The sequence below is a fragment of the Gekko japonicus genome, unplaced genomic scaffold, assembly GCF_001447785.1.
Source record: "Gekko japonicus isolate JY-2015 unplaced genomic scaffold, Gekko_japonicus_V1.1 scaffold7, whole genome shotgun sequence".
Lineage (NCBI taxonomy): Eukaryota > Metazoa > Chordata > Lepidosauria > Squamata > Gekkonidae > Gekko > Gekko japonicus.
The window spans coordinates 3,276,693-3,301,161 of NW_015159711.1; the positions used below are offsets into that span (position 1 = coordinate 3,276,693).

Below are 24,469 nucleotides of genomic sequence, written 5' to 3' on the forward strand. Positions count from 1 at the left end.
TTTTTTCCTCCCCAGAGTATATACCAATTTATTTAGAATGTCCTTGGTTAAGGCCTATTAGTTAATTCTGGTGGACAAATGTGGAATCCCCCAAGAAATCTCTTAACTCTCTGACCCAACTAATGCTTTATATTTAAAATTGACAGTGAAAAGACCATGCATGCTGCCAAGTGATTTCCAGGTACTCAGTGTTCCAAGGCCGGCTCTTGGGGGCTGTTTGGGCAAACTGCTTGAATAATTCATTATGCTAAAAGCATGTTTTATAGATCTTTTTTAGCCCTCCTGGAGAAGCAAGAGAATGGAACTCCTACAGCGCCATCCTAAACAGAGTTATTCCCTTTTAAATCCACTGACTTCAGTGGGATTAGAAAAGTCTAACTCTGCTTAAGGCGGCACTGCTATCTTAGTACAAAAATCCAAACTGTGTACATTTTTCTGCCTGTATTTAAAAAGGGCCCTGGACTTGGTTTGACCTTGCTGATTTTAGAGCTGTCCCTTAAAGCTTGTTCCTAAATGGGTGTTGAAAGTAGAAGAGTTTTTTGGTTTTTTGTAAATCAAGATGCTTTATTGGAAGACTATTTGGTTTTTAAGAATGAATTCCTGCATTGGGGAGTGTTAATGGTTGCAGTAGTTTTGCGGTACAATCCACTCCAAATACTTCCTATATAAGCCCATTGAAATAAACAGGAGCTGCACAGGACGCTGTGTTGGGACCTGAACTCAGCTCTCCCAAGTCCAGTGCTGTATCTCCATCAGAAGACATTGGCCCCTTGATCTGGGGAGCTTAACTGTTTTTTTCTTCCTCCCACTGCAGGAAATCGGACGCTGCAGTGGATATGGATGAGATGATGGCAGCAATGGTCTTGACCAGCTTATCCTGCAGTCCAGTTGTCCAGAGCCCCCCTAATAGTGACACCAGCATCCCTGGTGAGTTTGCTGCAGCAGCTGTTCAGCCAGGGAGAGCCTATTTCTGCATGCGCAACAAACAGTGCAGTGACATAAATTCTAGAGATGTCAGCAAAATACCTTGGCTGCTTAACACAAACTGATTTGGGAAATTTCAGCCCCTCCCTGTTCTCTTGACGTTGTTCCCGGTTCTAGTAGTCCACAGCCCTCTTGCCTGTTGAGTTCCTTCCTTCCTGTGGACAAATCACACACTGCTGGAGCCAAAAATGCAGTGAGCAGTAGATACTGCCTGCCCTGAGGTAAGGGCAGAAGAAAGCCAGACTCCCTGACCAATACACAGGCTTTATACTGCCAGCCAGTCACTGGAGCCCATGCTGTAAACCTCTGTTTCCTTTTGCAGCCGAAGAAGAGGAGTCAGTAGGCTGTGTCTCATCCTTGGCCTGTTAACATTTCAAGCTCTGCTATGTTTCCCCTCAGCCCCTTCTTTCTACCACTTGTCCCAGCCAATGGCCACTCTTCTTCTCTTCCTTAAGCTACCTAGGCTCCTGACCTCAGAGCTCCTTATCCCACTCCCCTAGCCTCCCCTCCCTCTCTTGCTGTGAGGCAAATTGAGGCTACTGCCTTGGAGGACAGGCTTTGGGTGCCTTTAAAGGCAGCAAACCAGGAGGCAGGCAGCTCTCACCCACAGGACACAACACACTGGGGAAGCTCTCCTGTGCAAGCCCCACTGAAATGAATAGGAGCAGGGGTCATTTCGTAGAAAAAGAGGTGCAGGAGCTCATTAGCATAACTCATTAGTATAACTTATTTGCATATGCCACACCCCCTGACATCACTGGAAGTGTGTAAGAAGGCAACACCCACCGCTCAGGCTCCACTGGACTGTTTTGGATTGCTAGCTATTGGAGGGGGGGAAACGTGCAGATCTCGCAGAGGAGGGAGAGCTTGCACCTGAATAAAACTTGGTCTTAAATGTGTCACTGGACTGTTTTGGACCGGGGGGGGGGGGGCTCTGCAACTTACCTGGTTACTTCTTGTTCTGACTGAGGGCTGCTGGGAGCAGGGGGTGGGGCTTGTTGCATGTGCCCGCCCCCTGGGCTCTTTACTGCCGGAGCTCCGCTCCTGTGCGCTCCTGCAGGAAATGACCCCTGGATAGGAGCTATGCAAGGTTTCAGCAGGGCTTGTTCAGGAGAGGTCTTACCTGGAGCATTTGTGACCCGTGTTGCTTAGTGCTAACCAGGTTTTCCATCTGTAGCCACAGATTGCCTGGCTCTGTATGGCTTCCTCCTCCTCCCCACCCCAAGCTGGCCTCATGTATCTATCTGTCCTACCCTTCCTCCCAGGAAGTATGTATGGCTCTTCCTCTTATATCCTTACAACAACCCTGTGAGGGAGCTTAGAACAAGAAGTAGGGAGTGGCCCAGTGGTTTCCCAGTAAGCTTCACTGCTAAGTGGAGAATTTGAACCTATGCTTTTTGGTCCTGATCTGACACTGTGCATGGTATCCCATGCTGGCCGTCAGCCCAATATGCTGAGAGACAGTTTGGATGGAGTGACGTGAAATGTTGGTGAATGTGAACATATTAGGTCATGGCAATGCAATGGGGGGGGGGAGTTCTTTGCAAGGAGATTAACCCTTCCCTCACTCGCAGTCATGGGTTTAAATTAAGGGTGGGAAGGTACCGGCTGGATATTTAAAGAAACCTTTTTTACAGTAAGAGTTGTGCAACAGTGGAATCAGCTGCCTAGGGCGGTGGTGAGCTCCCCCTCCCTGGCAGTCTTTAAGCAGTGTCTCGACAAACACTTGTCAGGGATGCCCTAGGCTGATCCTGCACTGAGCAGGGGGTTGGACCAAATGGCTCATATGGCCCCTTCCAGCTCTGTCATTCTATGATTCTAATTCCTCTCTTTGGGCCTCCCCAGCCGCCACCAGACTTATCTCTCATTTCAGAACCATTTTTGAGGAGGCAGGGATGAGAAAAAATGGCCGGTAGGGGGTAAGAAGCTTTGCAGAAATTGTCAGATGGGGCTTCTGATTCTTCTCTGAAAATGACCCCCGCGTTAGTTATAGGAGGTGGACTCAGGGATAGGGACTCTGTGCCTTGGAATGTCTCATTCAGGCCTAATTTCAAGCAAGGGAGGAGAGCAATTGCAAGCAAGGGAGGTAGAACACTTTCCTTAGAGGGGGAACTCTCCCCCCCCCCATTTGTGAGGAACCTGTGAGTCAAATCCTTCAAGGTTGCTGTTTGTGGCAAATCATTCTGTCCCCTCTGCAGCCGCCAGACAGCTGCTTAGAAAGGCAGCTGGCTGCATGAGGGATGCCGTCTGCATTCCCAGAGAGAGTGAGAGACGCGGGACAAGAAACCCAACCCACTGCTGCTTTCCAGTCGGATGCTCAGACCTATTACGGGAGCAGCGGGCACGGGAGCGTTGAGGAGCCGGTGCCTTTATTTAGAGGCGCTTCCCGTTTCTCAGGAGAGTCGCCTTGGATCTGAGAGTGTAAAAATAGGATCCTTCCAGCGTGGGAAATGCAGGAGTCTTGTAGCCGAGTGTGGCAGCCAGGCCTGTTGATCCGCTGCAAGCTGCATTGTCAGTGATGGACGGGAAAACACAATGGAAATGAGGTTGGGGGGGACACACATTATGCTCTCTTTTTTCCAGCTGCATGCTTTAATTGCACTAATTAATTTGACGAAAAAAGATGCCAGCTTCTATCACGTCTTCTCTAGTGGGATGAAGGAAGCATAACTCTGGTTTGGCGTGCTGTCTGAACTGACCACGATTGGCTGGAAAGCTCCAAATTGGAAACTGTGATATGAAGTGGGTTTGCAGACCATAGTTTTGCTGAGTAAGATTTGGCACAATAATAATAGCGCCTAATATGTTTGTACAGCTGTTTCAGTATTTGTAGTAGATCACATACATTATCACAGTAATCCTTGCAACAGCCTTGTGAGGTAGTCCAGTATTATAATTGTCCTGTTGTTCTGTTGTGAGGTCTGAGACAGAAAGGGGGGAGGGGGAGAGGGAGAGGAGCTCGCCTGAGATTACTGAGAGTATTTGTGGCTGAGATGACATTTGAACTGGCAACCTCCCAGATCACAGCTCAGTCTCTCAGCTGTCATGTCTGAACTGGTGAGCTGGGAGGGAAGTTCTAAAGCAGAGCAAGTAGAAAAGGGAAGCTGGCATGCAGCTCTAAGCTACAGTTACCTGTTGTACGTTTAGAATCTCAAACCATACTTGGGGTTCTGACATATAAGTTGAACTTAGAAGAGCTTGCTTTTGGCCTGTCATCATTCTGGTCTCTGGCCTGGTGTTGGATTGAGACAACATTGGTTGCTCTGGTGGAGGTTCTCCGGTTACATCTGGCAATGGGTAATGCATCCCTTTTGGTCCCGCTCGATTTATCAATGGCCTTTGACACAGTTGGCCAATCTTATCTTGCCGGAGAGGTTAGAAAATAGAGTTGATGAGAAGGGAACAGCATTTCATTTACTGAAAATATTTATACCCAGCATTTCTCCCCAAAAAGAAGATGACTTTGGTGGTTTCAATCATTTGATGTCCGCTGCAGATTCAGAGAGTTGCCTTTGAGGATGCCAGTTTGGGATCTCACTTGTGGAGAGCTGCAGGGTTCTATCCTTTCCCCAGGAAACATGCACCTAAGTGTCATTATTGTCATTATCCAGTAGGTTTGGTTTGTGAGAAGTGGGGGTCCTACCCCTCTGTTGGGCCTAACCCCTAGTGTCCCTGGCCTTAGGCCCTCGATGGCCTCAAGTCAAGAAGGGGGGGAGGGGACACAGGTACCCTGTCCCTGCTCATCTTGCTGGCTTCATGTCAGCACAGCCTGGAGCAGCTAGTAGGAAGCCTTCTCATCAGGCTCCTCCTGGGCCCTTTTGAAGTCAGCTTGGCAAACTGTGAATGCCCACCCACTGCTTCAGGCCTTTCATGAATCAGTGTCTCTCCCCACCCCGGTTGTGTGTGGGGTTTGCATGGAAGAATATTCCATCTGACTTGCAGTCCAACACAGGTTTACCAGAGTGGTGTGAACTAAACCATGTTTGAGATAAAAGAAATAACTCCTCGTTTTTTGATTTGGATGTATACATCTGATATAAAAATGCAAGGTGTTGTACTTAGGTAGCACATATTCATTTAGTAGAAATACAGCCATTGCATAGGTGAAGTGGATCAGGCAGTCATGTGGAGGCTGTGGCTGGCTCAGTGGTAGAGCACCTGCTTTGCACACAGAAGGTGTGGTCACCAGCAACTTCATTTAAAGGATCTCATGTCACAGGTGCTGGAAAGCTTCATAGGAAAGGACTTTCTTTTATAACTTCTTATTTTCTCCCTGCCCCACAATTACCCTTTCCCCTTAAAACAATATCAACAAACTGGTTGGGGTCAGGCAACACACAGAATTTCCAAACACGGGTTGCTTCTGTTCATATTAAGAAAGATCTTAATTTTTCAGCCATCTTCTATCCCTGGCATTCAGAATTGCTGCATTAATTGCTGCATTATACTCTTAACTGACATATATTGCAAATAACTTGTGCTTTTAAAAATACAGTTCTTGGCCCAATGACCTGGATTCTGCACGCTGAATGGAAATAAGAAATGCACAAATATGTTTGCTTGCAATCTAGATGTTATCTGCAGTTTTTCAGTTGTGGGCAGGGATAAGAAGTTACAAAAATCCCCCACCTTCATGGCCTCTGGAAGTTCAGCTCATCCCCTCTTTGAGACTTTATCTGGTGATATCCACATGTTTTCATGTATCTCCACAAAAGGGCCGTAAGAACTGGCAGATACGGCACACACTGCTATGGATGTGGCCTGGAGCTTAATCCCTCCACCCCCACCCCCACCCCCCCGTCCCACCACCCTGTGAGTGTAATGCAGTTGTTCATGCCTGTTACTGTCTCTCTTTCTGTGCCTCAGTATCCCAAGCAGCGTGTGACGTGTGGAAAGAGAGTGGCGATATGTCGGACGGCGGCAGCAGCACCACCAGTGGGCACTGGAGTGGTGGCAGTGGAATCTCCACCCCTTCACCCCCCCACTCTGAGGCCAGTCCCAAGTACACAAGCGAGGCCTTCAGTTCCCCTCGGGCTGATGACGGCTTTGAGACAGACTCGGATCCTTTTGTCTTTGAGGAGCCTGCTCCGAGGAAAAGAAAGGTGTGGAGAGTAGAAACCAGAGTGGGAGAGGGGCATGTTGAATTCCGTTTTGTCCCCTAGATCTTTTGGAGAGGTTAATAAATTAATAAATTTTACAATTAATAAAAAAATAAGGAGTCGTGTGGAGAGTAGAGTAGAGACAGGAGCAGGAGATAGGAGTATTGAATTCTTTTTATCCCCTAGATCTTTTGGAGAGGTTAATAAATTAATAAATGTTCCAATTAATAAAAAATAAGGAAACGTGTGGAGAGTAGTGATGGGAGTGGGAGACAGGAGCGTTGAATTCTTTTTGGCCCCTAGATCTTTCGAAGAGGTTAGTAAATTAATAAATCTTACAATTAATTTAAAAAGGAGGAGTCCTTGCTGTCCTAATTTGAATTTCCCCAGGAATAATGTAAGAAAAAAATGTTTTGGGGGGCAGGAGTTAATGTTGCCCTGATGTTAGGGGGGAGAGTATCAAGGGAAGTTCTGAAGCTGTTAATTGCACAGATGTTGGGGTAACTTGAGAGCTTGGCCACGGGCTGACCCTTATCTATGTTTCTCCTAGAATTCCGTGAAGGTGATGTACAAGTGTTTGTGGCCCAGCTGTGGCAAAGTCCTTCGCTCCATTGTTGGGATTAAGAGACATGTGAAGACTCAGCACTTGGGGTAAGGCCTCCAATTCCAGTTTAAGCTGCATTTGCAAAAGGCGCACTGAATACATTCCTGCAAGTTGTTATTCAGGAGGGTGGGACATTGGTATTGATCCAGCCCATCACAGCCAGGCTGAGGCAGTGGGCAGTCTTACCCTAATCCAGTGCTAGGTTGTGCATGTGCTCCATTCCACATTTTGAGTTATTTCATGTATTAATTTTATTTATTTAAAACATTTATTAGGCACCTTTCTTCCTTATGGAGCTTGAGACGACTTATAATATAAATAAGAGACATAAAATAGAGCACATAAAGATGGTGGTAGAAAAGTGCCATCAAGTCTCAGCTGACTTAGGGTAGCCCTGTAGGGGTTTCAAGGCAAGAGACGTTCAGAGGTGGTTTGCCATGGCTTGCTTCTGTGCAGCAACCCAGGACTTCCTTGGTGGTCTCCCATCTAAGCTCAAACCGGGGCTGACTCTGCTTAGCTTCTGAGATCTAATGAGATCAGGCTATCCTGGGCCATTAACATCAGGGCACATAAAAATACATAAAACCAAAATTTAAGAACATAAGAGAAGCCATGTTAGATCAGGCCAATGGCCTGTCCAGTCCTACACTCTGTGTCACACAGTGGCCAAAACCCAGGTGCCATTAGAAGTCTTATCAGCAGGCCCGAACTCCAGAAGCCCTCCCACTGTTGCCCCCCAAGCACCAAGAATACAGAGAATCACTGACCCAGACATAGTGTTCCATCGATACCTTGTGGCTAATAGCCACATGTGGACCTCTGCTCTGTATGTTTATCCAATCCCCTCTTTAAGCTGTCTATGCTTGTAGCTGCCACCCCTTCCTGTGGCAGTGAATCCCATGTGTTAATTAATCTTTGGGTGAAGAAGTACTTCCTTTTATTTGTTCTCAGCTTACTGCTCATTGATTTCATTGAATGCCCATGAATTCTTTTATTGTGAGAAAGACAGAAAAATACTTCTTTCTCTACCTTCTCTATCCCATGCATAATTTTGTAAACCTCCAAGCTAAAGAGCCCTAACCTCTTTAATTTTTCTTCATAGGGAAGATGTTCCTTCCCCTTAATGATTTTAGTTGCTCTTTTCTGCATCTTTTCCCAATGCTATAATATCTTTTTTGAGATGCGGTGACCCAGAACTGTGAACAGTATTCCAAATAAGGCTGCACCATAGATTTATACTGGGGCATTATGATATTTGGCTGATTTGTTTTCAGTCCCCTTCCTAATAATCCACAGCATAGCATTTCCCTTTTTTATTGCAGTCGCACACTGAGTTGACAATTTCAGTGAGTTATCTACCAGGACTCCAAGATCTCTCTCCTGGTCAGTTACCGCCAGTTCAGACCCCGTCAATGTCTATTTATAGTTAAGATTTTTGGCTCCAATATGCTTTACTTTGCGCTTGCCCACGTTGAACCTCATTTGCCACACTGACACCCACTCGCCCAGCCTCACAGTCCTCCCTGATTGTCACGCCCTGAACAACTTAGTATCATCTGCAAATTTAGCTGCTCCCAACTTACTCCCAACTTCAAATCATTAATAAACAAGTTAAAAAGCACCAGACCTAGTACCAAGTCCTGCAGTACCCCACTGCTTATCAACTTCTACTGTGAAAACTGCCCATTTATGCTCACTCTCTGTTTCCTGTTAATTAACCAGTTTTCAGTCCACAAGAGGGCTTGTCCTCTTAGCCTATGACTGCTGAGTTTACTTAGGAGCCTTTGATGAGGAACTTTATCAAAAGCTTTCTGGAAGTCTAGGTAAATAATATCAACTAGGTCACCTGTGTCCACATTTGTTCACCCCCTCAAAGAACTCTAAAAGGTTAATGAGAAGAACTCTAAAAGGTTAATGAGACAAGATCTTCCCTTACTAAATCCATGCTGAGTCTTCCTCAATAGGTTTTGTTTACAATGTGCTTACTATTTCTATCTTTAATAAGAGTTTCCACCAACTTACCTGGTATCAATGTTAGACTGACCAGCCTGTAATTTCCTGGATCTCCTCTGGAACTTTTTTAAAAGATGGGAGCTACATTGGCTGCCTTCTGGCCTTTGGGAATGGAGGTAGATTTTAGTGATAGATTGCATAGTATTGTCAGGAGACCCACAAGTTCACATTTGAGTTCTTTCAGATGTATGCCATCTGGGCCTGGTGATTTGTCAGTTTTTAGTTTGTCCATCAGGCGTAGGACCTCCTCTCTAGTCACCTCAATCTCACTAAGGTCTTTTGACACCCTTCATAAAATCTGCGGTTCTGGAGTGGGCAAGGACCTCCCATCTTCCTCAGTGAAGACAGAGGCAAAAAAATGCAGTCAGCTTCTCTGCCATTTCCCTGTCATCCTTTGGTAATCTTTTTACCCCTTGGTCATCCAGTGGCCCACTGTCTCCCTGGCTGGTTTTCTGCTGCTAATGTATTTGAAGAAGTTGTTATTGTTGTTCTTTATGTTATTTGCAATATGTTCCTCATAATCCCTTTTTGTCTGTCTGATCAGCAACTTGCATTTTATTTGCCAAAGCCTGTGCTTCCTTTTATTTACCTCACACAGACTAGCCTTCCACCGCTTAAAGGAATCCTTACAATTTACCCCTTCCGTTACTTTGTTTGTTAACCCTGCAGGCCTTTTTTTGTACCTCTTTGTACCTTTCCTAACCTGTGGTATACATTTTATCTGAGGTTCCAGAATTGTAGTTTTAAATAGTCTCCAGGCTTCCTGAAGGGATTTGACCCTCTTTACCTTTCCTTTCAGTTTCTTCTTCACAATCCCCCTCATTTGAGAGAAGTTACCCCTTCTAAAGTTAAAACTGGTTGTGTTGGTCTTTTTGGGCAGCATCCTATTTACATAAATGCGATAGCATTATGGTCACTGTTCCCAACTGGTGCTATCATGTTCACATCTCTCACCAAGTCTTGAGCATTATCTATGGTGATAGCAGGCTGAGAGGAGCAGGACCGTGGGGCACTATCTGGTTCCCTTTTATGCTCATTGACTGGGCATGCTTATGTCATGTGTGCATAGGGATGCTGTCAAAACCATCCCAGCCTGCTATCACCATAGAGTCTACATATGTGCAACCTTATGTTGTTTTTCCAGGGCTTGAGAGGAGAGAGTCTATGTGCATGTAGCTCGTTTGCACATAGATGGGATGTAGGGCCAGTGGGTGTGATCCTGCTCCCCGTTTACACCCATTGCCTACGCACACTTCTGTTGTATGCAAAGGGTTACTGTTGTGCTGACATTTTAATCAGTGTTCATGAGTTCTTAAAGGTTTTGCTTTCCACTGTGATAGCAGATACAGTTTGGGTTGTCAGAGCTGCTTTGCAAGTTATGCTTTTCGTGTGATGTGGAGGGGGGCCCTCTGGTGGGGAGGATGCATTAATTTCCTTTCAGGTGCTAGAATGAAACTCTGGTTTGGCTGACTAGACATATGCAGCCAAAAATCAGATGTTTTGTTTTGCCCTTTGACCTGCAAAGGCACCAGCCCCTTTTGTCCCAGGGACTTGTGCCGGGATTTCCCCCATATCACTTTTCCTTCATTGATGCTTTGGTGGTTTCCTGGCTCTTTAGCACCACTGACTCCCCCCACACACAAATTTCTTTTGATCTATCTCTTTGTCCTCCCCTTGCTGGCTTCCCTTCTGTGGCGGCTCATGTGGAAGTGCACTGATGCCGCCATGTCTCAGAAACATCAGAAAACACAGTCCCATCTCTCAGCCCCAACTGGTTGGGAAACAGGGAGGATGGGTCACTGGAGATCATACCATCTAACCAGGGGTCGTTTCGTAGAAAAAGAGCTAGGGTAACTCATATGCCACACCCCCTGACATCACCAGAAGTGTGTCATAAGGCTACACACCCCGCCCCCAACGGTCCCGGCCACCACCGGCGGCCTTGCAGCTCCACTGCCGAGCCCCATGAGGGGCCTGGCGGTGGACCTGCAAGGCCGGCGGGAGTGCAAGGAAGCCCCACGAAGGCCCTCCCTGGCCCCAGGCAGGCAGGGGTGGGGAGAGGCAGGGAGGAAGCAACTTACCCTCCCTCTTCTCCTGCCTCCTCCTGGCTGAATGAGGGCCGGAAGCGGGGCGGCCGGAAGCACGGGGCGGGGCTTCGTCATGTGCCCCACCCCCGTACCTCACCCGCGGGAACTGCGATCCCCCCCGAAATGATCTCTGCATCTAACACAGGGATCCTGGTGCCTGCCAAGCATTTTTAGAAAGTGGGCGGGGTCTGGCAGGGCTTTTGCTCAGCAGGGCTTCTGATTGGCCATTGGAGATCTGACTGGTTGTGCAGATTTTTTTAAAAAATTGTTCCTTTAAAAAAGCCTCCTGTTAAACAAAGCTTCTGCCTGACATGTTGACTACTTAGAGCTATGCGTAACCTTACTCCCTGACATTTTGTGGTTGTCTTTGTCTGCTATGGCAATCATTTTGTCATTGGCTCTGCCTCTGGCGGCAGTCATTTGATGGTTGCGCCCACCACCACCATGTATCAGAATTCCAAAGGTGCCCCACAGACTCAGAAAGATTGGGGACCCCTGGTCTGTTGGTTGTCCTGCAGTAGTAAGGAGAATGCCTGTCTTATACTGAATCAGACCCTTGAGTGCTGAGTGAAGAGCACCTCTCCTTTTCATGCAGGAAAGAGAAATCTCTGTGCTGAGTATCCAAAAGTTTGGAAAGGTAACCCAAGGACGGTGTTGTTGCCTGAACTTTTCCCCTTAAGCATTTCTTTCTTCCACCATCTGCTGCAGGGATGGGGCCAACTCTGACCAGAGGAAGAGGGAAGAAGACTTCTACTACACTGAAATGCAAGTGAAGGAGGAGGCGCCACCTGAGCCCACGGGGACCGTTGCCAGCCCCCCTTCGGAGTCCTCCCCCATTATCATCCAGCAGGCTCCACCCAAGCCTGAGACCCTCGTTCCGGAACAGGCCACCCCTTTGGAGCCTCCCTTGGCCAGCAGTGCCCTCAGCCAGTCTGCCCCCAGTTCTTTTTGGCATATCCAGGCTGACCATGCATACCAGGTGGGTACCCAGAGTAGCGTGTTATTGGGCGTGGGGTGGGGGATGTCTGTGTAAGCTAGGACCCTGCATGGGCCACCCAGTCTGCTTGAACTCTGGTTGAAATCTCAGTCCTTTCCTCTCTGCACCTATTGCCATCTGAAGATGGGCAGCTTTACTCTTCATCATATTCATTACTATTTTTAATAGTGTGTTATTGTGGGTGTCTTCTTCCTAAATGCAGCCTTAGCTGCTTCCGAGTACAGTGATGGGTTGCCTGCCTTCCAACTTGCCCCTCTTTCCCAGAAATTCCTGTCCTTGGTAAATTTTTGCCTTTGGGGTTGAGTGGGGGAATGCTTCATGGAAATTTTGTAAATGTCTGTTGCTGACATTGTCTTCCTTCAGGGTTCCGCTCCCCTCCCGACGTAAAAGCTCTGCATGGGTGGAGGACGCATCTCGTTTCCAGTTAGATGCACATCATTGTGCCCATGCGAACACTAACAGTGCTATCCTGTGTGGAGTTACTCCGGTTTTAAGCTCATTGATTTTCAGTGAGTTGAAGGGTAGAGTAACTGTCTAGAATTGCAGTGTTAGGCACCATGCAGAGACCAGTCTGCCATTTTACGCAACACATTTTGAACTGTTGATAACGTATTGTAGGATAATTATGGTTTTCGAGTATATCTTTATGCAAAAGAACACCTCCTCCAGTTTTTAAAACAGAGAAAAATGCTGTAAACCAGCACTGTTGGTGGAGCAGAACATTCAGCTCTGTGTAAGGGGGCAGCTGAGGATTGGGTAGTGGTCTGTTGTAGAAGAATTGAGATATTCCAAGGATGCCAGCATGGTATAGTGGGTACAGTGTTCAACTAAGATCTGGGAAACCCAGGTTCGAGTGCCCACTTCGCCACAGATGCTTGTTGGGTGACCTTGTGTCAGTCATGCACACTGAGCACAACCTACCTCATGGTAGTGTGAGGATAAAATCAGAGCCGACTCACCCGCTAGGCGAACTAGGCATTCACCTAGAGCGTGGGCTGGCCCTTAGGGCACGGGAGGAGAGGCAGGGGTGGCCACAGGAGCTTGGCACGCTCCCAGCACTAGGAGCCGGAGAAGCGCCCTCTCCATGGAGCCATGCGCCGCGGTGCCCCCTCGAGCCAGCCAGCTGGAGGCGGCATCGCACTGCCAGGAAGCACCAAGGTCCACCACCCTCCAAGACCTCCACTCCACCTCCTGTGCCCGCCCTCCTTCTTGCCTACCTTCCCTCCCTCCCGCGCCGCAGTCGGCGCCCGAGGGGGGCCTTGGAACCGACCTTTCGCTTGGACTCGGAGAGGCAGCCCAAGTGGCAGCAGCCTTTCTCCAGATTGCACCAGCCGGGCGGAGGGGAGTGGGCGGGTGCTCCTAGCTGTGCGCAGTGGTGGCAACGGGGCTAGGTGGCCAGAGTGGTGGCGGCAGGACACGCAGGATGGGCGGCTGCCTCTTTCCGCTGCTGCTCGCCCCGATGGTGGTGCTGCTGCTGGGTAAGAAGACGGGACCAGGATAGGGCTGGCCGCCGGCGTCACCTCCGCTGCCCTCCCTCCCTCTGCACCGGGCGCCCCGTTGGCTTGGGCTCCGCAGCGCTGGCCCGTCGGAGGAGGAGGATACGCAGCGGGCGCTTCGCCGGCAAGGCCCAAACAAACGCCTGCGGGGTGCACTTTAGTGGGCGGAGCCCCTGCGTAAGCCCCGGGACCAATCAGGCTGCACAGGAGATGGAGTTTCGCTAGGAAAAGCCTGAACCCCTGCTGGGACCGGCGGCACTTCAGCCGCGCAACACGCCCACCGTCCTCCTCCTCCTTGGAGGAGGCTCCTTGGAGGAGGCGCAGTGGGCGCTTCACCGGCAAGGCCCAGGGAGTGGGTGGCAAAGCCGAGCTCCCCCCCCCCCGAGGCGCTGCACGCCAGCTGGGAGGTCTCCAGGCCCCACCGGGCGGTTGGCATCTGCACTCGCCTAGGGCGCAGGAACACCTCGGGCCGGCCCTGGATGGAGAAGGGGTCTGGTTTATAGGGTAGACAGGTCTCCCGCTCTGGTGGGAGACTTCCCACCAGCAGTCCCCACTTCCTATCACTGTTCTGTCCGCTGATGGGAGAAAAGCTGATTTAAAAAATCACAGTTGGTGCAACAGCATGAGGTCACTTCTGGGGAAAACCTGGAAGTGATATCATCCCACATAGAAAACATTAGAAATTCTATGGTTTTACCATAGAGTTTTGGGTGATTCGTAGATTGGCATGATATCACTTCCAGTTTCCCCTGGAAATGACATCAATGCTGATGGCACCCCACATTGTTCCCCCTGTCTCCTGCCAGGTACCAGTCATTGGCTGTATGATACAGTCCAAGGAAAAAAACACTCTACCAGGTGCCACTCCTGATTGTGTGTTGTAACTTTCAGAGTTGGTGTACTCTATGTATAGTCTGCCTTTCTCACTGAGACTCCACTTGGATTACAAAATAGGAAAACAGTGCAGTAAAACAGTCTAAGACGTGCCTTAGACCAGGCATGTCCAACTTCGAACAGGTAGTGATCTATTTTTTACAGCCAAAAGTGCCGGTGATCTACCACCATGAAAATAAAGTTTCAAATTAGATTTTAACCCACTAAAGTTGGGTTCCACTGCGGGGGCCCTCCCATTTATAATGCACCTTCTGTCATTTTGTTGTTGTTCAGTCGCACAGTCGAGTCCGACTCTTTGCGACCCCATGGACCAGCTCCCTCCAGGTCTTCCGCCATCCTCTGAAGTTTGCTCAACTTCATGTTCGTTGCATCGATGACACTGTCTAACCATCTCATCCTTTGCCGTCCCCGTCTTCTTTGACCTTCAATCTTTCCCAGCATCAGGGTCTTCTCCAGTGAGTGCTCCCTTCTCATTTGGTGGCCAAAGTATTTTAGCTTCAGTTTCATTATCTGGCCTTCCAGGGAACAGTCAGGGTTGATTTCTTTGAGGATTGACTGATTTGTTCTTCTTGCAGTCCAAGGGACTCTCAAGAGTCTTCTCCAGCACCATAGTTCAAAAGAATCTATTCTTCTGCGCTCGGCCTTCCTTATAGTCCAACTCTCGCAGCCATACATGACTACTGGGAATACCATTGCTTTGACCATGCGGACTTTTGTTGGCAGGGTGATGTCTCTACTTTTTATCATGCTGTTTAGGTTCGCCATCGCTTTCCTCCCAAGGAGCAGGCGTCTTTTAATTTCATGGCTGCAGTCACAGTCTGCGGTGATCTGGGATCCCAGGAACGTGAAGTCTGTCACTACTTCCACGACTTCCCCTTCTATTTGCCAAGGAGTGATGGGGCCGGATGCCATGATCTTAGTTTTTTTGATGTTGAGCTTCAAGCCCACTTTTGCGCTCTCCTCTTTTACCCTGAGCAAGAGGCTCTTGAGGTCCTCTTCACTTTCTGCCATCAGAGTGGTATCGTCTGCATATCTGAGGTTGTTGATCTTTCCCCCCGCACTCTTAATTCCTGCTTGTGATTCATCTAGGCCAGCATTTCGCATGATGTACTCTGCATATATATTAAATAAGCAAGGCGACAATATACATGTCATTTACTGGTAAGCAAAATAAGCAAAAAAACTACAACAGAGAAACGAAGATCCAGAAAGAACTGCAAACATTTAAAAAATAAATAAATCAGGATATAACATGTCCAATATTTAACCATTTCACCTTTCTTAATATATCCCTTTTCCCAATCACCCTCCCTCCCCTACTACAGGCTTCCCACAGCGCTCTCACCCCCACCATGTCCCGTTCTCTTGTTCTTTCCCTTCTCTTTAATACTTAAAAGTTCAGTTTCTTTTGCTACCTTTCTCATAATTTTCAACCTTGTAGGTAACCTATTCTATAACCATTTCATTCTAACATATCTGTAATCTATTCTTAATAATTATTAAAGCAAAACAAATTGTTCTTGACATCCCAGTGTTTCTCTATATAGTCTTTAAAGTCCTTCCAATCTGAGAAAAATTCCTCATCTTCTTTGTTATTTAATTTTCTTGTCATTTTATCCATTTCTGCCATAAAAAGTACCTTCTTTATTCATTCCCATAATTCAGGACATTTTTTATTTTTTATTTTTTATTGCCTTTAACTGTCTCAGTAACTTTTAAAAACTTTTATTCAGAGTTTTTTGTGTTAAATGTAGGTCAAGTATTGATCCAGGCTGATCTTGCGCAATCTTTAAAACTTAGCTCTTGCTCATTATTGAGACGTCTGAGCCTGCATTTCATCCACCAGCTTTTTGAAGTTGGGTGAATATATCGTGAGGGCCAGTCTCAGGGAATCCCAAATACCTGTCCAGCAAACCAGGAGACCAAGTGGGGCTGGTGATCTACCTCTGACCCTTCCGCAATCTACTGGTAGATCGCGATCTACCTGTTGGACATACTTGCCTTAGACAATGTCAAAAAACAAGATTATAAAATTAGAAAACAATGCAGTAAAACCAAGATAAACCACACAATAAGCTACAATCCTATTCCTTTTATTAATGTGCTGTCCTGAACAGTTCCATTTTACTCACTCATATTCAACCCAGGGAGCTGCGGTGGTTCAAGTGGTTAAGACGCTGAACTGCAGGTTGTGGAAGGTCAGTCGTTCAGCACTTCGAGACCCGAGTGTGCCGCATGACGGAGTGAGCTCCCGTCTCTAGTTCCAGCTCCTGCCAACCTAGCAGTTCGAAAGCAAGAAATTGCAAGTAGATAAATAGGTACCACTTCGGTGGGAAGGTAACAGCGTTCCGTGCGCCTTGGTGTTTAGTCATGCCGGCCACATGACCACGGAAACGTCTTCGGACAGCGCTGGCTCTTCGGCTTTGAAACGGAGATGAGCACTGCAACCCTAGAGTCAGATTTGACTGGCTTTCGAGCAAGGGAACCTTTACCTTTATTCAACCCAGACTGCACACAGGGACTTATACAGGGCTGCACCCACCATTTAAGTGGGTTTAGTAAAAGGCAGCAAACAGTCAATAGTTTAATTCTTTGCACTCTGTTTTACCACCATGGCTGGAGGGGGGGGGTATTGCATATTTTCTTGAGACTCCATCGTGTTTTTGTACCTCAGATGTGAGCAAATGATGACTTCTGTGTTTGTAATAATACCTCCAAAGCCCATGTGAGTCCTACCATTGCAACATCTGTTGCCTGTGGCCTTCTCTCTGTAGTTATTTAGAAAATCCTAAGGCTTATTTTTACAACGCTGAAGTCTTTATGATCTGCCTGGTAGCTCTATGTCTGGTTTATTAATTTGCTGGCTTTTAACATCTATTTGTATCATCTATTTGTATTAATATGAGAATATAGGATATTGGGAATTTTTGAAAACCAGTGATCTACAAAACTCCTCAGAATTATAACGAATCTCACAAGCAGCATTTATGCGTCAGTGGCAGTAAGATCAAAAAGTGGGGCTGGGGCTTGGAGTCAGAGCCTCTGCTTTGCACGCAGAATGTCCCAGGTTCGATCCCCAGCATCTCCATTTAAAAGTGTTGGGTGATGTGAACGGCCTCCGCCTGAGAGCTGCTGCCAGTCAGAGCAGACGACACTGGCCTTGGTAGATCAAGAGTCTGATTCAGTAGAAGGCAGCTTCATGTATGTCAAGAGAGTTACTTTAGTAATTAACATGCCATGATTTTACAAACAACTGTCCTCTTATCTGGGGGATGAGACTGTCTCAAAATGTGGCACTGTGGCTATATAATACCCTTTTCTGCTGTGTGTGTGTTTTTTTTTTGCTTGGTACTAACTTTACACATTTTTTGGCACCTAGCCAGGCAGGCTTGCCACCTGTTCTTTATTTCAAGGAATGGTTCCTTATTTAGCATTTAATAGAAATACTTATGAAAAGGAAGGGATGAATCATAACTGCAAAAACCAACTGGAATACATCAGAAAAGTGGCATATTCTAGTCAAGTGCTGTTAATGTTCTGGAATCGGTGTACTTACCGGCGTTCACATGGCCAACATCTGCCTTCCGTCCCTAACCGTTTGAAAGCCCTTTAAACCGTTGTATTCTGCCACTAGATCCCCAAGTGGTGGTATCCACAGCCTCCCATCCTAAACCTCTTCAACTGGGTGAAAATAAAGATCTCAAAGTGTTAAAAATAAGAGAGCTGTACGTCTTGTAAACTTATTATACAAACAGAGTGATCATAATTACACTTTCTTGGGAGTAAGCCCTATCGAATAGACTTGAATAGGATTCTGTATAGATCCGGTTAGGATTTCTCTCAAGATGGCAGCCATGGGGAAGTCCACTTGGTTGCTTTAATGGACCACTTGCCTTTGTTTTCTTTGCAGGCTTTGCCATCCATTCAGATCCCTGTCTCCCCACACATATTCACTAGCATCAGCTGGGCTGCTGCCACATCCACCATTCCAACCCTCTCGCCGGTGAGTCTGGCTTTTCGTGTTGATGGGGGCAGGCGTCTCGATCATGCAGAGCTCCAGTTCATAATGCAGAGACTCAGTTCAGAAATGCATCGAGAGGGCTGGTGAAAGGCAGCAAGTTTAAGTGTTTTGGTTGCGAAGGACTGAACTACTAGTTAATTGGAAGACCTGGGTTTTAGGGCTGCAGTGCTCAAATGCTATTTCCTTGATAGGAATCCCATCACCACCACCACCCTGAACTGATGTTTGCTCTAGTTGAGGGGAAAAGACAATCACCCATATTATGGTTGGACCTGTGGATGGAAGAAGTTCTGCTGGCAGCTTTCTCACATTCCCCCTTTGTTGCAACCCTAAATGGTGTCTTCCATTACAGCACTGGGAGTCTTCCAGTTTGTACCCACTCCCATGCATCAAGCAGGTCGCACGCTGGATCTGATTTCATGCTGGAGCTGGATCTGATTTTTGGGATGGGGATTAATGTGGATCTGGATGCCGATGGAGTCAGTGCCCTGGCCCAGACCACTTTGCCTTCAAGGCTTGACTTGGTATCCCAACTCCTCCTTGTTTAGGCGGCAAGTGGATTTATGCTCGCCTGTGGAGACTAATGGATCCTGTTGGTTTCTAGGCAGCTCTGTGGGATATGATGCCCCCTGGCGATTCATTGGATGAGCTGGTAGAGGATCGGCAGTGCCGACTCTCTGAAGCCACTGACAAAATAGCCCCCTGATGCCGTCTTCGCCCCTGCTCCAAACTAGTCCCCTGGTATACCGCAGAGCTAAGGAAGGTGAAACAGGAACTTAGATGGCTAGAGCGAGTGTGGCGGTGTGCTTGTGATGGAGCTGCAAGAGCATCTTATAGGATGTTTATGAAAGCCTATGAGATGGCAGTGAAAGCCACTAAGAGAGAATTCTATGCATCTTCCATTTTGTCTGCAAGCTCAGGCCCAGCTCAGTTGTTTAAAATAATCACATCATTAACTTCCCTTTCTCAGGGGAATCAAAAAGTAGTAAATTGGCTATTAGCTGCGAGGCATTTGCGAGCTATTTTGCGGATAAAATCTTGTCGCTCCACCGGGACTTGCTGGCCATGATTGATACAGTAAAGGACCTGGAGGCCCCTTGGCCCCTTGGCTGGTGAAGGCTGGTGGTGGAATACAAGCCCCACGGGAGATATTATCAACTTGTCCCTGAGTTCTGGGACCTTCCCAGGGGCTTTGAAGGAGGCAGTAGTGAGACCGCTCTTGAAAAGCCATCTTTGGATCCTCGGGATCCGGCCAACTAACGTCCAGTGACGAACCTCCCATTCCTGTGTAAAGTGGCTGAGAGAGCAGTGGCAGAGCAGCTCCAAACTTTCCTGGATGACTCCTCTATCCTGGACCACTTTGCTGTGGCTCACCTCGTTTCTCCATGGACAGGGGCAGAGGGTGGCAATTGGGTAGAGGGTTTCACCACGTTACTCTTTGGTGTGTGGCCTCCCACAGGGGGCGATCCTCTCCCCTATGTTATTTAACATCTACATGCTCCCCCTCATTCAGTTGGTCTGGAGGTTTGGGTTGGGTTGTCACCAGTATGCTGATGACACGCAGCTATATCTGTTGATGGACCAGATGTTGCCCTAGAGGGTTGTGGTCAGAGCATTAGAAGCCATGGCTAGCTGGTTGCAGCAGAGCTGCCTGAAATTAAATCCATTAAAGATGGAGGTCCTGTGCCTGAGTCATGGGGGGTGGATTTAGGGATCCAGCTCCCAGTCCTCAGTGGGGAGCCACTGATGCAGACTCCAACAGTAAGGGGCCCGGGCATGATCTTACTTGCTTTCGATGGAAGCTCAGGTCATGGCTGTTGCCAGAACAGCATTTTACCATCTCCAGCTGGTCAGACAACTGGTTCCCTATCTTTCTCCTCGCAACCTAGCCACAGCAATCCATTCAATGGTTACCTCCAGGCTGGATGACTGTAATTCGCTCTATACTGGGCTGCCCTTGAGCTATTGACTATGAAACTCCAACTGGTTCAAAATGCAGCGGTGTGTGCTCTGCCTTAGCTTCCAGTGGAGTACCTAATCCATTTCAGGGTTTTTGGTATTAACGTTCAAAGCCCTGAGTGGTCTGGGACCTACATATCTACAGGACTGCCTCTCCGGGTATGTCTCTTAAGGAGCGCTACACTCATCAGAACAACAGCTCCCGGTGGTCCCTGGCCCCAAGTTCATCCATTTAGCCTCAACCTATTCGGCTCTGGCTCCGGTCTAGTGGAACACTCCCCTGAGTGAGATTGGGACCCTGCGGGATCTGCTTCAGTTTTGCAAGGCCTGTAAAACAAAGATGTTCCACCAGGCTTTTGGTTGAGGCGATGGGTGTCTCATTATTCTGGCTTTTCCTGCTTCACCCCCTGACCTGGTATGTTCAGCGACTGCTGGGGGTGACTGCCCACTGCCCTTTCTTTATAGACGCATTGGAGCATGCTCCTTGGTTTATGGACCATCTTAGTGTGCTTAATTTTGTAAAACTGTAAAATCATAGAGCACTTTTAATGTTTTATCTGTGTTTTTAATTGTTGTGAGCTGCCCTGAGCCCTTCGTGCAGGGAACGGCAGGATAAAAATACAATACATACATACATACATGCTATCCTTTGGGGTCCCCTGTAACCCAGGAACAGCTGGCTGGGGAGCATTTTGAGCTGCAGCGAGAGGGGAGAAGTGATATAGTTGTGGTCCACAGGTGGAAACTCTTCCACCCGTGTAAATGTTCCACTGGATCCAAGCCAATGTCTTCCCCCCCGCCCTCTACAAGGTGCTAGTTGGAGGTTAGGGGTGGGATTTCTACAGGAAGAATAACACAGTAGACTTCCTCTGTGTAGCAGCCCTGATTTCAAATCCTGCCCACCCGCAACTGCTTTTAACTTATAAAAGATGTCAGGAGATCTGAAGAACAGTAATTTCCCACACGGTGTGGCTCTAAGTGGGTCCTGATAATGATCTGGAATTGTTTCTTATTACTTCATTTATATCTGATTTCCCCAGCCCCTCTACCCAGCAGCTCTGAATCCGTTTACAACACTAAGGATGTAAACCAGATATGATGGTGAAACAATAATAAAATCAGAACTGACCCCCAAGCTTCTTGGTTTCAGGTTCGAAGCCGGTCCCTGAGTTTCAGTGAGCAGCAGCAGCAGCCACCACCCATTCTGAAATCCCACCTGATTGTTGCATCTCCTCCTCGGGCACCCAGCGGCACCAGGTAAGAAGCTACAGAGAGGGGCTGGCCATGATGTTCTCAGTGGAACTACAAATAGTTTTGTTGTTGCAATCCTATTTGTTTTCTTGCCTTGGGAGGAAAAAGGACATTGGTTTTTATAGGGATTTTTTGGTAAGTATTTTGTATGTGTGTATGTCTGGAAGTCATGGTTGACTTCTGGCGACCCCTAGTGGGGCTTGGACATTTCAGAGAGGTGGCTTACTATTGCCTGCCTCTGCGTCCCGGTCCTGGTATTCCTCGGAAGTCTCCCTTCAAAGTACTTGCCAGGGTCAGCCCTGCTTAGCTTCCAAGATCTGACGAGACTGGGTTTGCCTGAGCTATCTGGGTCAGGGCGAGCTTTGTGGTTTTTAAACTCTTTGCCTGCATTCAGATGTCCAAACCAATCTTAAGTTTTTCTGCATTGTGCACAAACATGGTTGGACTCATATGCCCCCTCCTTTGGGTTGGCAGCAGACTTGCAGAAAAACACCCTGTCCCTTTACGTATATATGTGCCGTCCTGCTGCAACCAACTTGTGGCAACCCTAAGCATGAGGCTTTCAAGGCTAGTGAGAAGCAGAGGTGGTTTGCCATCGCCTTCCTCTGCAGAGTCTTCCTTGGTGGTCTCCCATCCAAGTACTGACCTTGTTTAGCTTCTGAGACCTGATGAAATGGATCTGTGTCATGCCGCCTTCCCTCCCCCTGTCCTTTTAATAGAGGCTTAATGTGTGGAAATGAGCAGTCAGCTCTTCATGGCTTGGAGGTAAATAACATCAGATCAAACTGATACTAAAGGGACAGCTAGAGGGACCAGTAAAAAATCTGCTGACCCTCTCCCTTCCTCTCCTCCTTGTACCTTACATTCAGACTGAAGATAGGAGTCTTCCACCAGCTCCAATTAAGCATGATGTCTTAATTTGGGGCTAATTAGGGTTAGCTTCCTACCTAGTTGATGGGGTTCTAAACCAGGATTACTCCCTAGTTAGGAATCGCAAAAACTGGGAAAGAAACAAGTCTTACTGTGCAGACTTAAGCAGATTCACACCATTCTAAGCTCACTGTGCTTAGAATGGTGTAACTTTGTTTAGGATTGGCCCTGTTAGCTTCTTAAGGCATCCACATTTGGATGTCCTGACTACTTGGTCTTAGCTGAAGACTTCTGTCTTGGTGAGCTGCAATAGAACAGGGGGAGGTGGGGCCAAGGGAACAGGGCATGTGTGCGCTTTAATTGTTGGTTAACTCCATCTGATTCTGTCATGATTTTTTGGGGTGTCATCAACATAAGAACATAAGAGACGCCAATGTTGGATCAGGCCAAAGGCCCATCCAGTCCAACACTATGTATCACACAGTGGCCAGAAATACCAGGTGCCATCAGGAGGTCCACCAGTGGGGCCAGGACATTAGAAGCCCTCCCACTGTTGACCCCCCCAAGCACCAAGAAGACAGAGCATCACTTGCCCCAGAGTCCCTATCTATACTTTGTGGCTAATAGCCACTGATGGACCTCTGCTCCATATGCTTATCTAATTCCCTTTTGAAGCCGTCCAACAACCTTTGTTGCTAGTTCTCACTGACAGTTGCCGGGGTGGAAGCTCAATGGTAGTTCAATGGCAGAGCCTATAAATTATATGCAGAAAGTCCCAAGTGCAGTTCCTGGCATTTCCAAGTAGAAAGGAGCTCAGGAGGCAGGGCTGGGAAAGGGCTGAGACCCCCCCAAACCAGCGCCAGTCAGGGAAGACGGCAGCAAACTAGATGGACCAGTGGGTTCACCCTGTATAAGGTACTTTTGGATATTCAAAACACATCTTAAGAGTAGACCCCGTTGCCAGATGTGAGATTAACAGAGGGTTCTTCTACCTTTGGGGAGGAGCCATAGCTTACTGGCAGAGCACATGGTTGACATGTAGAAGGTCCCCGGTTCTACCTGTAGCATCTGTAGTTAAAAGGATCTCAAGTAGCAGGGCTGAAGAGAACTTTTATAAACCTACCTTGTACTGGGTCAGGTCATTGGCTCTATCAAGGACAGACTGGCAGCAGCTTTTCGGCGTCTCAGGTGGAGCTCTTTCGCATCACCTCTTACCTGATCCTTTTGACTGGAGATGTCAGGGATTGAAACTGGAACCTTCTGCATGCAAAGCAGATACTCTGCATCAGGGGGCCCCAACATGGTGCCCGATGACACCTTCCTTGGTGCCCCCCCCAAGTGTTTTTAGCAAGTGGGTGGGGCCAGGTGCGGCACTTGCCCAGCAGGGCTTCTGATTGGCCACTAGAGATCTGATTAGCTGGACAGATTAACGCAACGTTATTTCAGCGTCGCTTTTATTCTGTCTCAGTCTTCTTTCCCAGTGTATTTTTCAAATCACTCCCCCTTTCCCTTGCACTTAGGCTTCCTCTGTATGAAAGGCTCTTGCCTCCTACTGCAGTCGTTATGTGGTTGGCCCTGTCTCCTGTGGCAGCTGTTTTGTGGTTGCACCCACTACCCTGTGTCAGATTTCCAGTGATGCCCACAGGCTCAGAAAGGTTGGGGACCCCTGCTCTACAGCTGAGCCACAATCCCCTTTGCCTCAAAAGGTCTGTTTCTGGAGATCTGTTGAAAGTTAACTAGTGCTTGGGTCAGTCTGATCGATGGTCTAAGAAGTGAGCAGTGACTCACGAACAGGTGAGTCACTGCTCACATACCCTGCCACAAATTTTGTTGATCTTTAAGGTGCTACTGGACTTTTGCTCTTTGCTGCTGCCACAGACAGACTAACACGGCTACCCATCTTCATATATCCTCTGTTGATGTACCCCTTCCTATATTATTATTGTGTATTATGCTGTTTATTACTGTCTGGATGTTGGTTCATAGTTATGTAAGGTGCTTCGGAGACACTGTGTAGTAGAGCTAAAAAGCATTGTGATTACAGAACAGAAACCTTTATTGGCATAACACAGATAACCAAAACAAAGGCAAAATTTAAGGGATAGTACTAAAACAATGACAACCAATATTCCCATTATCTTAAAATACAAAGCAATCCTAACATGGTTTACGAGATTTACAAAGTACTACTCTT

At 47.6% G+C, this 24,469-nt stretch overlaps 1 protein-coding gene across 1 annotated transcript in view; it reads left to right on the top strand.

The window, feature by feature from the left end:
- ZNF395 (zinc finger protein 395) overlaps positions 1 to 24,469 on the top strand; it is a 44,766-nt gene that overhangs the window by 18,885 nt on the left and 1,412 nt on the right. The window contains exons 4-9 of the mRNA XM_015429176.1: positions 815 to 927; positions 5,851 to 6,086; positions 6,634 to 6,734; positions 11,496 to 11,766; positions 18,085 to 18,177; positions 21,305 to 21,411. Of these exons, the coding sequence (XP_015284662.1) occupies positions 815 to 927; positions 5,851 to 6,086; positions 6,634 to 6,734; positions 11,496 to 11,766; positions 18,085 to 18,177; positions 21,305 to 21,411 (921 nt within the window). The remainder of the gene's footprint in view (positions 1 to 814; positions 928 to 5,850; positions 6,087 to 6,633; positions 6,735 to 11,495; positions 11,767 to 18,084; positions 18,178 to 21,304; positions 21,412 to 24,469) is intronic.